Consider the following 14,056-nt stretch of genomic DNA (forward strand, 5'->3'; position numbering starts at 1 on the left):
CCCTGGCTGGGCAGCACCAGGAGCAGGAGAGGCCTCAGCTCTGTGCAAGCACTGCTCTGCAGCGACTGAACATCCCTCTGGTATCTCTCTTATTTTCATCACAAATCCAAACCACAGCATCGTGTGAGCCTCTGAAGAAAACCATCTCAGCCAAAGCCATAACAACTTTAAATAATCAGGAAGGTCTTACATGTTTCTTACTTCTTAATTATGAGCAAGTGCATTCTAATATGTATCTTGGAAATCAACTGTTTGTCAGTCTACCCAACAGGATTTAAACTACCGTCAGAAAATGCTGTTTTCCTTTGCCCAATCTGGAATGTCCCATTTAAAGGTATGTTCTACTCCTCATGAACACATTTAGTCCAAATTCTTCGTTTCAGGTAATTTCTGACAATTAGGAGCAGTGCTGTCTTTGGACTGGTTCCAGTAAGAGCGGTCACACCTTAGGAATTCAGATTCTCCAAGAAATGGCTGTGCAGATTGCAGAGGCAGAACAAATGGAGAAACCTGAGCTTATAAAATGAACAAATTAATTACTGCAATTAAATTCATAACACGTACGGTGACCAAGTTTTATTAATGATTATAAATATTTTTCTGACTAACCCAATAGGAATTACTTAGAATAGTTTTTCCTCCTCAGGCTCTTGTTTTGTTTTGTTATTAATCTCTTAATCTTTGAACACAGCTTTCACCTATATGCTTTCTAGCTTTCCCATTTGTGTAACTGGAAGATGAACTGACTGGGTAAATGATCAGGCTGAAAACTAATTTTTCATCTGTTTTGAAGCAAAGAAAGTTTATTTTCCAGTGTTCAGGCATATCTTAAAGGAGAAATTATAGTGCAAACAGAACACACAAGCCAGACAGTTCCACCAGCCAGCTTGCTATGTTGTGCAAAATGAATCCTGCAGTTGTCAAATCACATCTATGCAGCTGAGAGCAAGCAGCAACGTCGTCTCACACAGCTTTTTCCTGTGCTGACATCTCTTGAGCAGCACAGACTCAGAAAGGTTATGCCCCTTCAGAAATAACCTTCTACAAAAAGTGTAGATCATCCTTTTAGATTTAAAACTGGGCAAAAAGCATAAAAATGTAATACACTGTATCATCGCCCTGGGTATGACTCTCTTTGACTGTTCTGTGCCATGTTTTGGGTTGCTGTTGTTTTTTTTTTTTTTTTTATATTTATTTTTGTTGTTGTTTGTTTGTTTGGGGGTGGGGACAAATGCGCAGCAATTCCACAGGTAAGGAAGGGCTGCAAAAGCTGGGTGGCTGGGTGGTGCTGGTGGCTGGGTAGAGACAGGCAAAGAGGCAGGGAGCACCTTTGCCATTCCTCCCATGGGTGTATGAGAGCAACCAGCAGGTGCAGCAGGGGCCCTTCTGCCTGGTCTCATCCCAGGAGTCAGCCCTCATTCCCACTGCCAGCTACTGAGGTAACGTTTGTTCACTATCTCAGAATGACTGGAGGAAACCTGGCCTTCTATCAGCCCCTAGGGTAATAGCTAGTTTTTTTCTCCCCTTCCTAAAAGCCCATTTGACTACAATTGGAACAAAACACAAGGAATTTGTGTGATCGATTACTGAGAATGACTTTATCAGCTGCTCCCAACATGTGCAGCAAAACTAGCAATTTTATTTGAGATGCGCCACGTTTAATTTTCTGTAAGAAAAAGAATAGGGAACAAAGATTCTTTTGTCAAATAGGTAACCGTGTGATGCTTTGTTTTCTGGTTAAATGGTCACAGCTCAGTAAGCTCGAAACTAACACCCCTGAGAAGTGTGAAAACCAGTTCTGCTGAGCATGAGAGATTCTGTCCCCAGAGCTCATCACACTGATTCCTGTCTGCTAGCAGGCTTGTATGCACATCAGGTATTGTTAATAAAATAAAATAAAATAAAATAAAATAAAATAAAATAAAATAAAATAAAATAAAATAAAATAAAATAAAATAAAATAAAATAAAGGGGAGGAAGGAAGGATGAAAGAAAAAAAGACGAAGGAAAGAAAGAAGGAAAGAAGAATAATGCTTGTGAAACTGGAGTTTTCTTAAAAATTTCAGTAATGCTTTGGGGGTGTTGAAGTTAGTTATTAGAATACAGTTCGGTTCTAGTTTGTACTCCCCAGGCAGTGGGGAGCCTCTAGTAAGAAGCTGCAGGACAAGCACAGAACTGAGCTGTGGGCTGCACGGTGAGACGCTTACAAACCTCAGCTGGCAGAAGAGATGAGTGAAAGGTGGCTTGATTTTTTTTATTATTATTATTTATTTTAACTATTTTTTGTAGGCAGGTGCACATGACGAAGGAAAGCAGGGCAGGAGGAGGGGAGAAGGCTTTCTGCAAAGACGTACCATGGCCTAGCTTCCTTCCTGGCTTCAGAAAGTTAAGCACACCTGAACTTCAGCATTAAGACTCCTTGTGATTATGAGCAGTTACTAGAGCAGTGTATGGAGGAAGGCATGGCCTGGAAATCAGTCAGTGCAGTTACTTTCTGGAGGATGGGTTTTCCCCTGGCAGTGAGGAGAGCGGTGTGAAGGTGCTCCTGGAGCACACCAGGCACTTGGGCAGCTTTGCGCCACTCGTCCAGCACAAAGCCCCATCCCCTGCCGCTAGATGCCACATCACTGCTGGGTCATCTGCAGCTGGCATGGCCAGGGCAGTCCCTGGAGCCCACAACTCTCCCAGCTTCGCTGAGAAGCAGCTGCTCCTCCTGCAGCCCAAGCCCCGAGCACAGCTGCGGAGGCAGACATCCCACTGCCGTCAGCCTCTTCCCACAGCAGGTGTCTGCCAACCCCACAACCTCTGTGGTCAGGACAGGGCCAGGGGATCTGTGACGGGGGCTTCTAAAGCTAGCTTACAAAAAAACAAGCCTGTGGGTCATGTGCTGTCTGCACTGCTGATGTTGCAGGCGCTGCCCCAGCTGCTGCTGGTGAAAGGCCAAAGGCGAGAAAGAACAGGCTGCGGTCGGCGCTGCCCGGCTTGGAGCCTGCCTTTCTTTGCCTTAGCAGGCGGGCCAAGGAAGCATGAGCAATGTTTGTGTTGCACTTCTCCAGCTTATCTGCGGTTTCGGCTGGACAAGTGATCACCTGGCGTCTTTCCTATATGGCTAACATTACTTCAACAAAAGCAAACAAAGAGAAAAAAAAAAAAAACAACCTAGAGAATATTATCTCCTAAACAGGTGGGCTTTAGCCCGTGGCTGATTTGGTGAGGGACCCACAAGCTAAAGGAGAACAAGTCTTTTCTCAGTGTGCTTCAACTAGCTGTAGCACTCTAGCAGTAGGAAAAAATAAATAAATGTGAGGCTTTGCAAATAAGAAAAAAAAAGTCAGCTAAATAAACCTGTCATTTAAATAACAGCCTCTGAGACATTTTTTGTATTTCCTACAGATCCTAATGAAATCCACCGTTGGTTACTAATGTTCTGGCACAATTCAGCATCTCACACATTGTTAACTAAATATTATAAGTGCAGATAAGGACTTGCTACAGAGTGAGCTGTCACCAGATCTTCATCTTCCATGCATTCACGTTTCTCACTATCAAGATGCAGATATGGCACTGGGAATTTCTCACCATAATCTTCCAAATGTTGACCCAAGCCCTCTGACAGCAGGAGTTGAACAGTTCATGCCGTTTGTACCTGCGGGAAGGAAGCAATGAATGCCCGCAGCATGCAGTGAAAGTCAATCTCACTTCCTTAGAGAATTTTCTGTAATAACTCTTGTGATGCAATGCCTCTTCCCTGAACGGCTGACAAAAAGTCCCTACTGCTCGACTGTGGGGGTTTTCCTCTCCCCTCCTTGTCTTTCCTCGCCTCTCCTCTCTTCCCACACTGGAGGTGGTTAAGCCAAGGTGACACCACCATCAGCCCTGCTTGGGAGCAGCAGGCTGGACTAACTGACCTCAGAGCCCCTTTCCAAGACAGGTTTTTCCATGGTGTTGACCTGGTTCCTTAGATGGGTTAAAGTCTGAAACCTACAGGAAAAAAAAAAAAAAAAAAAAAAGAGAATATCCCTTAGGTCCAGGCTAACCTGAGCTGCTCATTTTTTGTTGTCCATTTGTTCTGGTGCCAAATGCCTCACATAAGACAGATTCACCTGGCCTCTGCCATTTACTAGAGGCACTCCCTGTAGAGCAGGGCTTACAGAGTTCCTTCCTTCCTTCACCTTTCCCAACCCTGGCCCAGGCAGACAAGTGAAACCCACCCACACACCTGCTCCAGACAGCTGAGAGCCACGCTCTGAACAGCCAGAGGTGGTGCCCCGGGAGCCCAGCTGGGGTTAAATTTTCTCCTCTTACGGATGGGAAACAATTTGCTCCAGGGGAAAAAAAAATATATATGACTAGGTGGTGCTATCAAATCGGATGAGTCAGACAGCTTCCAGCAAGAACGCACTTGACTTTTACCTCTGTGTGGCAATAGTCAATCTCTGAGAGAAGTCTCTTTACCCAGCGTCCAGATAGGTTTTTATTTCAGGAATGGAAAAAAATCCTCATGCCTGCGGCTCTGTCTCTGTTCACAGAAACATCAGGACTGCTGTTTCAGAAAGATTGGGATCCCAGAAAAGTGCCAGCATAAATAATCAGGAGCTAATAGTGGAACGAATGTGGACGCTGGTGGGGAAAGCAAAAGGTTTTCATTTTCCATCTCTTTATGGGTACCATCCAGAGTATTCTTAAACAACACTGTTTCTTAGAAGTTCTCATTTATTTTAAATATACCGTGTTGAAGTGTACACCCTGTAATGCTCCTCTATTTTTTTTTTCCATTTTTTAATTTGCTATAGATGTACCGTACTCAGCTTAAGACATGTATGTTTACATATGCCTATATAAAGGTGTGCAGCTACCACTTGCTTGAATACAGGTGCTTTTACCGCACAGGGCACTGAAGCAACGTGATTGAAGTTCATGGGTAGGAAACAGCTATAGATGCTGACAACGTGGGGATTATCAGCCGATGTTTCAATAAGTACAAAATTATGTGAAGAGTTAGAGATTGTTTTAGACTGCAATTACAGATAAAGTGCTATCAGAGTGCAGCTCACGGAAACCCTGACTTTTTCCATGGCCCTGGCATATCTTTCCCCGTTTCACCACAGCACACGGCAGCCTTTTCTGTGATTGTGGCAGAGATCCTGGTGGCAGCAGGCAGCCTGACCCTCAGGGATGTGGTCAGCCACGCTTCCAAGCCCAGCTTTCAGGAGGTTTTGTGTTCACGGGAGGAGCTGCCCTCGGCAGCAGCTTTGGCACAGTTCCACCGCTGGGATCCTGGCAATTTGCTGTTGTGCGGCATACGGTAAGGTGTGTTGGCACAATTCAAGTGAGCAAATACACAACCTGTGACAAGAATGACTAAACTTTGATGGTATTTCAGTCCGGTGATTGGTTTATAAAAGTTCCCTATTCCCGCACTTGAGCTCATATAACATGATGAAATACTAATTGCATTTGGTGTGGGGAACTTCTTAAAGGTCATCAAATTTTGAAAATGTGTTTGGGAAATGGATAGATAAAAAATTCCCAGATTGTGATGGCAGGGTTGCCTTTCCACCTTCTACCTTGCTTTTTGGATTTTGGTTTGGTCTTTTTCTGTATTCCTCTTCAGCTCACCATATATTGGGCTAACTAGCTAATTATTTGGCTAGATGTCTGCAGTTCTAAGGTGCCTGCTGCAGATTCAGTGCTCACATGATGATGTATATGTGCTCAGTGCCCACGGATCTGACCAAAGCCAGCTTCTTGATTAGGTTTTGGCTAGCTTGAATACTGTAACTGAATGCCTTTTGATCAAAAAGCACTTTAATTTGAACCAGAACTCGTAGTTTTTTTTTCAACTTGGCAGGTGTTTTGCTTCTGCCTATTCCCCAAGTGAAGGTGACAGCTAGGCAAAGTTTTTTTTCTGCAGACAGAGGTGATCTGTTTCTGCAAGCAGCTCATTTCCACACGAATTATGTTGTCGGAGGGCACCCCTGCATCACGCTGCTCCGCATGGTGCCAGTTTAGGTCATCCCTTCTTGCTCATTGAGATGAATACACAGAAACTGAGGCAAGTGTGCTGGGATATCACTGGTGTGCAAGCACCAGCACCCGCCTTGGCCACACTCTCCGTCCCGCCCAACAGGCGACATCAGGCTCCCTCTAGGCTGCAATGTGTGGCAATAAAGCGATGGCAAACACAGGGCGACATCGCTTTCTTCGGCAAGCCCCGGCATCCCCGCGGTCACGGCCACGGGGATGAGTGTGCTGGGAGCATGAAACTTGAAGGCCAGTAGTAGCAGCAAACGCAGCTGCTGGAGCACGCGGCACACCCGCATGTGACTGCTGTGGTCTGAAAGTCCAACGTGGAGTGGCACTTTGGCCCGGCAGGCTGGGCTCGCCTCCACAGCCTCTCAGCATCTCTCCAGCAGCCCGTGTGCTTCAGCGTGCAAGCATTTCATGTCCCCTCGTCCCTCTGATGGCACATCCCTAGATGCTGTCCTGCCATGAACCCTCCTACAAACTGCTCTCTTACGTCTGACCCCCAAGGCAGGCCACCCGGACAGCTGACTTCCCATCGGTAGGTGTTTTACATCATTGCAGCAAGATAAGATTTCTTGTGTTGTTCTCCATCTCTGAGTGACTAGTAAGCTGAAAAAAAAAAAAAAAAAAAAAAAGGCATAGCAAAGAAGCAAGCTTGTGTGACAAATTTATGGGATAAAATAATAGTGCCAGACATTTGGGGATTAATGCCTGAAAAAAAAAAAGAAAAAAAAAAAAGAAAAAAAAAGAAAAAAAAAAAGAGGATGTTATTCATGTTGGTTTGCTTCATAATTAGTTCCAAATTTCAAAGTCATCACAGCAGCCAAGTAAGAGCAATTGCTTATGTTTAATTTAGAACAGCTCATATGTTTTTCACTCAGATTAAATAAAAGCCAAATGAGGGATTTTTTGAAACTTTCAAATGCAGGGGAAGTTTTATGTGGCAAGTTTAATAATTACTTCCTCATAAGACATGCCCAAGAGGAAGGGAGATGCTCTTCAGTCATGGAGCTGCTCTCCTAAGCATGAGGGGGATCACGTTTTCCTCCCTCTGCTTACTGATACACCTGCTTCAGGATGAGATAAGCTGTAAGTAAAGGCTTTCAATTTCTCTTCCTACATGGGGAGGGGGGTGCTGGGTCTGTGAGTGAAGCTGGAGGAGTCACAAAGTCTCTGGATATGTTGGTTGGTGTCAAAAGTCCTGTCATTTTCAGATTAGTATGATTTTGCCTTACAAAGTGCAGCTGAAAATAGCATGATGCCTATTGCGTGTATTTATAGCATGTTTTACCAGCTTCAGTTCAACTAGTACAAGTCTTCTCTGGCTCTGTGATACACCAGGGGTAGAGCTGCAGAAATATAAGTTACCTGGGTCACAAAATCCAGAAAACTGTTAGGATTGTGGTGCTTCAGAGAGGGAGTTAACTGATTCTGTCACCTGCATCGGTCTCAGTTTGGGAACAGATTATCTTGAAAATTGTCAGGCAGCTTTTTCCAGTACCTCAGATGGGAAAAGCAGTGAATTTGTATTTTTTATTAGGCAGGAACCAATGCAGCTGTGGTAACTATTAAACCAGCTATAATCCCTGCAGGTTATGTGAAGAAAAGAGCACCCAACTTTAACTACTGATGGGGCTGCTTAGTGCAGGCTTTGTGAACTGATCCATAGGGTTTGTGTGCTGGGCATTTCCACAGCAGTAAACTCAATGAGAAAACCAAAATGAAAATACCTACATAAATTGTTCCTTTCACAATACTGGATGTGGTCTGTAACTGCTTGATCTGGTCACTGTGATGTGGAAAGTTTTGAACACGAGACCCAGGAGATTTAATTTCCCTGCCATCTGCTAGTCTGAAACCACACGAGCCACATGTGCTCGAATGTGGAGCAGCACGTCTGTGACAAACGCTCTGTGTCACCATTCCTTGTTATTTGCAGCGATTTTAGTCCTGGAAAGTGAAGACCTGCAAAACTCCATTAAGCCGCAGAAAGTAGAATTTCATTCACTGAACTTCAACAACACCTTGCACTGGCAGCCTGGGAGGGCCGGAGAGGCAAAAGCCGCAGTCTACTTTGTGCAGTATAAAGTGTAAGTGCTTGCCGGGGGAACTCCAGCCTCCCACAGCCCATCCCTGCTTGGCAAGTTAGAGGCATTTCCCAGGTGTTGAAGGATATTCTTCACGTCCTGCCCTGCTGCCAGCTCCCGGTTGTTTTTGCACTTATCAATAGTCCATAAAGTGCAGCTGAGCAGCCCGAGGCAGGCAGAGCGCAAGCGCCTCCAGTGATGTGCTGTGCACCCTCACGGCCCCGCAGCACTGCAGCTCTGCTCCAAGCAGCTCAGGGACCTCCGCGGGAGGACCTTGAGGGCACGCTGGCCCTGGGGGCTGCTCCTCAGGAGATCCTTCCTGGCATGCCAGGTCCAGCTCCTCAGACCTTGAGCACCTGAAACAGTGCCTACTTTGGGGAAATGGGCTGGTGGGAACCAGCTCTCCATGCATCATTGAACACGCCTGCAAAGCAAAAGCTCACCTGCAAGTGTGGCTTCCTATGGGGTGGGCGACCCACATCTCCGCTTTAGGTTTCTTTCTGAAGAGACAGAAACCTGCAGTTCCCAAACACCCATGAAATCCGTCTTCCCCGGCGCCACATTGCAGAGGAGTCCATTTCCAGAGCAGAACTCGGGTCAACACAGCCAAGCTAAAATGGACTCCTAAAAATCTGTACAGATCTGGTCGGCAAAAGCAGAGTCCACATCATGCCTCCTCCTGTCCCCACAGGTATGGGCAGAGCACATGGCAAAACAAAGAAGAGTGTTGGGGGATTCAGGACCATTTCTGTGACCTAACGGACGAGACTGCTGACGTCCAGGAGCCTTACTATGGCAGGGTGCGAGCTGCTTCAGGCGGTGTCTACTCCGACTGGAGCCTCAGCTGCAGATTCACACCCTGGCGAGAAAGTAAGTACAAACACGTGGGGCTCTCAGAGAAAGGGGCTGGGTTCTCCGTGGCATGGGGTGCTGCATTTGTGCTCGCAATTTGCAATCGCAAGTCATCCTCCTCTAGCTACAAAACAGCTCCGAAAGAAGTTGTGATTCCATGGCTCTCAGGTGAAGTGTTGCGATAATGTAATTTTGCCCACACTTAATGCCAACCAATTCCAGACAAGCAGCTCCTCATCTATGATCAGGGGACCTGAAATGCCTGGCTCTTTAACTCAACCTCTTTCCCAGGGCATGGAGCTCCACAAAATATTCTCCGCAGTTTTGGGAGCTGCTGGAAGGATTGGGCACAGTGTGGAAAAGAAGGAAACGTTCTCTGCTCGAGGGGAAAAGGGAGAAGAGAGACAGCGGCTGCATAGCCAACAGCTTTCTCATATGTATGTGTCTTCCTGACTGCAGTATACTTAGAAAGGACATGTACAAAGCTTTTAGCTAGTAGTCATTGTAATGTGTGTGGTGAAACTGGAGGTCTGAGCAGTCTACCATTAACCTCCCTGTGAATTAACCAGTCTTAGCCCACTTCTCACTGCAGAATTGAACCATAGACATGAATACAAGTAGCTCCACACCCCTGATGAGCAAACTAACCTGAGCATCCTGTACAGACAAAACCACTTTGACCTAAAGCAGTACCTTGCAGCAGCAGCAGCTTGTCTTGCCCTGCGCCACATCCTCCTGCAGAGACACGTGGGGCAGCCACTGCTTCCCCACACCTCGGGGGCTGCTTGCAGAAGCATGCAGACATGATTTGAAACCCTAGCCACGTCTGACCAAGCAGACTGCAAAAATTCTGAAGGGAAAGATTGAAACTGCATCCTTGACATATCTGAAATGGGAAATGGTTCAAGTATCTGTTTTATGCAGTCCAAGATAACAGAAAGGGTCCCTTCCAACTCAGGATATTCTGTGATTCTATGAGTCTATGAAAAATGCAAAGAAAAAAAAAAAAAAAAAAAAAAACAGGGCAAGGAATCCAAAGCATTCTGTTCTGTGAAATGTTATTAGTAACCCATAATCATGCTCATTGTTTTGTTTACTCCCTTAGCTATGATAGGACCTCCAACAGTAAATGTGGTTCAGAGCAACAAATCCATCATAGTAAAGCTCCAGGCTCCACGTTCTCCTTATAGAAGAAAAAGAGGCAGCACAATACCAATGACAAATTATTATGATCTGCTGTACCAAGTCTTCATAATTAACAACTTGCTAGATGAGGTAAGTGCATGTTCAAATACAAAACATTTACCATTTAAAAGCCAGGAAAGCATGGGCACATCATGCTCGTTTACAGCCAGAACAGTCCTCTGTAATTGCAAGGGCATAAATAACTGTGTAAGTATCTGAAAACAAAGTGGGCTTTTTTTTCATGAATTGAATTTGTTGGAATTGAGTTTTAATTCTTCTCCTTTTTCTTCTTTCCTATCACCTTAGTATTTCAGACTGTAAGGTCTTGTTGAAACAGAGGGGAAATGAGGGCCGTTTTGGGGAGTGAGTTTCTTAAAGTAAATAAATAAATAGATAGAGAAATAAATAAATAAATAGAGAAATAAATAAATAAATGAATAGAGAAATAAATAAATAAATGAGTACTGTTGACTTCATGCAAGTCCACGTGCTGCTCTGTGTGCTCTGACCTTCCCAAGCTTATTCATAGACATGCTCACTAGGACAATGCGCATGACCAGCTGTTTTTTCTCCCCCTTCCCCTCCATCTGAAGCGACACAGAGTCTTGGTGTATGAAGGAAATGACAAAGTGGTTAAAATAGAAGATTTGAGGCGTGGAGTCAGCTACTGCGTCGTGGCTAAAACGTACGTGCCGACACTGGACCGCAGCAGCGCCTACAGCAGCAGGCAGTGCACCATGCTGCTGTGAGGTAGGTTGCCAGCTGGAGATGGAGGCGGAGGGGGTGCTGGAAGGTGGGGGCCACTCCCTCATCCGAGGTAGATGCTTTCCAAAAGGAGAAAATGACATGTGACAGGAAAACTGCCGTTCCCATATGAGACCGGGACAGAATTAACCAGGGCTCTTGCATCATCTCAGCAAGTTTCATATCCATTGATACGGCCAAGAAGATTATGAGGATGGTGTGGCTAATTATTTTCAAGCTGGCACAGTGCTCAGAAAGTCTTCCCTTTCTTCAAGCATTTATACATAATATTGTTTTTGTCAGTTTTTATTGCTGTCAAGTAATAATTAACCAGGAAATGAGTGACCTCCAACTTTATTAACATGCAATTCTGCTGCAACCTCTGCAATTCTGGTCAGGGATTTATCTGATGTGTTTAATCCAAATGTGCTCATCCACTCTTTATGGCCATTCTTTGGGTATAAAATGTTTATAAATAAACCATTTATCATATTTCATTAGTTTTCATGGGCAGGAATGCAAGAGTTATTTCCATTAGCTTGTCTGAAACGTGTTTGTTTACTTACCTTGATTACTACAGTATTTTCGTGTATCATATGCCCAGCAGAGAGATTTATTATTAATCCTGCCTTGCAAGCGCCAAGGCACAGAACCTAAAAGGACCTAAGCCAAAGCTGGTATCAGTGGCATTGACCGCAGCAAGCTTAGGTTTATGTCCTTTCTTGAGGTAACAGAGGAAAAACAAGAAAGCACTGGTTTGAACCTGTGCTTCTGGTTGGAGCTTAGTGCCCTAACTATAAGAGAGTTTCTGTCTTCTGCTTCATAATGTGATGCATAATGTTGGTCTTTCTTGAGACTTGGTCATTGGGTTTAGGCTAAGGAGAGAGCTTGTTTCTAGGTGATTTCCCCACACTGTTGTAAAGCTTTTCCAGTACTGTACAAGGCTGAAAGCTCAGGTAAGAGCAGAGCAACCTGCAGAGGTACAGGAGGAATGCAGCAAAGGTCACGCATTGAATTTTTGGTTGAATTCAGTACCATGCAGCTCAAATGCACACTGCAGCAGCAATTCTCTTTCTCTTCTCAGTTACAGGGATAAAGGTGGAAGATGCCTCCCGTTACAGATCCAGCTGTAAATTGACATCTGTGGCCTAGAATACGGCAGGACTACGTTTGTGGATGCTTTTTGAATTAACCCTTGCTGCATTAAATTATCCAATTCACCACAATCAGTTTATGTTACACAAAGTCCAAGGATTCTTTGTATATCTTACAACACAATTTAAGATAGCACTTATTTGTACTTACAAAGCAAATAGCCTTGTATTGTAATAAAAAAAATGCAAAAAGTACTTGTGAAAGTATCGTTAAGATTGTTTCTATGGTTTTCTATTTTAGGCCTTGGAGTTAAAATATGATTTATAAAACAGAAATTCCAAATCCTTTATTTCTTCTATAATAAAGATTGCAGCAGAAGATTTAAAAACGTCCTTCCTTTACAATATGCAGGGCCTATGCTCACAATGTCTTCACAGTGTCCTCAACATAGTATTTCTGATACTGAAACCTGTATGTGATTTGGCAGGTGCTCATTTAAATGGGAAATAAAAAAAAAAAGAAAGAAAGATCCTTGCAGTCAATGACAGACAGTTAAAGGGAAGAGACCTCTATTTTAACCAGTAAATGATGAATGAATGCTGACCATCATCTGTGATTTCTAATGATTTGACTCCTCCTAGCCTTCATCACACAAGGGAAAAAATTTGCTGGACAAGGTGAGCCACAACTGATGGAGAGGTGTCATGGCTTTTGCCAGTCCTGCAAGGTCTGTAATTAAGGATAATCTTAACATTTAACCACACTCTGCTGTTGTGAATTAGATGAGAGGCAATGAGTGTGGGCCAAGCACAAGAGGGCAAAGAAAGCCCTAGAGAAAACAGAGCTCCCTGCTACATAATTGCTCTCCGTTCTTCCTTAACTCACATACACACAAAGGTGGATCAGTTCAGTCTAAATGACAGACCGTGAGTTCACTTACATCTCATCCAAATTACTGTTCATTTTCCATCCCTAGCACCTCACCTACAGGCAGCACTGCTGAAAGCAGCGCCAGGATGCTGGCAGCAGGCGTCTGGGAGAGGCTGTGCTTAAGCAAGTGAATGCTAGTCACTGGTGCCTTTACCAGACTTTGGAAAAGGGCATTATGTATGAAATATTCCCACCCTCTAACATGTAATATATATGAATAACCACTTTTGCAGGCAAACAAAGTGACGAAGCATTTGTTTGCGTGGTGGATGTCTTGGTGCTCTATCTGCGTCTGCATACCTGGTCCACAAAAACAAATTTCCTTCTCCACACTTCCCTATTTCCTCCTCTCCCAATTCTTCCAGTTTTTTTACCCTGCCTGTATCACACCATTTCTTAATTTAGGTAAGTTTCTATGGGAAATTAGACTTATCAATCCTCTGTACAGTACATAGCGACATGACAAGTCTCACATCCCAGCAGATGGTGATAAACTGCAAGAACTGCATGCAGCGTGCAACCAGTGCTGCCCTGCTGCCTCCCTTGCAGAACCTCAATAAAACAGATTAGAAATAGTGTTAATAGCTTGCCATGCATTGCAGCAGTGACGACTTCATCCTCTTGTGGGTTATCACAGCCTGAAGACAGTATCTGTAGTAACTCAAGTTCTTTCTCAAATGCACTTCTTTCCTTAGGGCAGCTCATGTTTCCCTTGTTAAACAAAGATAAAGTTTTATTACAGTAACATCTACCTACCCTAGTCAAAGAACAGACTATAGCAATGCTGGATACCGTACCTTTGGCAGATGCAGAGCATGAGACTGTTTAGGGTTTTAAAATCTTTAAATATATATGTATTTAAAAAAGAAGAAGAGCCATAGGGATGCCTGACACATTCAGACCCAGCTAGAAATACAGCAGGTGCCATGCTATGGACCCAGAGAAGCTGTAAATCTGAAAGTTTTTCAATTTGATAAAATTACATGAAATGTGCAGCACTTACACTGGGAAAAAGAATAAAAGGTCTGAAGCAGCCTTGTGCTGTCATGTTTGCTAACCAAACTTCACTTCCTTAGCAACAACGCAGGCTTACAGAAAGCAGCACATGAGTTTCAGGAACCACCTCCATTCCGACA

At 44.2% G+C, this 14,056-nt stretch overlaps 1 protein-coding gene across 1 annotated transcript; it reads left to right on the forward strand.

Annotated features, from left to right (window-relative positions):
• The first annotated feature begins 7,000 nt into the window (after window positions 1–7,000).
• Window positions 7,001–12,244, forward strand: IL22RA2 (interleukin 22 receptor subunit alpha 2). The gene is made up of 6 exons (XM_013097741.5): window positions 7,001–7,116; window positions 7,967–8,117; window positions 8,806–8,984; window positions 10,072–10,241; window positions 10,745–10,901; window positions 11,980–12,244. Exons 1-5 carry the CDS (start codon window positions 7,020–7,022, stop codon window positions 10,898–10,900), a joined length of 753 nt encoding a protein of 250 aa, XP_012953195.4. The 5' UTR covers window positions 7,001–7,019; the 3' UTR covers window position 10,901; window positions 11,980–12,244.
• The last annotated feature ends 1,812 nt before the right edge of the window (window positions 12,245–14,056 follow it).

The sequence above is a fragment of the Anas platyrhynchos genome, chromosome 3 (assembly GCF_047663525.1).
Source record: "Anas platyrhynchos isolate ZD024472 breed Pekin duck chromosome 3, IASCAAS_PekinDuck_T2T, whole genome shotgun sequence".
Taxonomy (NCBI): Eukaryota; Metazoa; Chordata; class Aves; order Anseriformes; family Anatidae; genus Anas; species Anas platyrhynchos.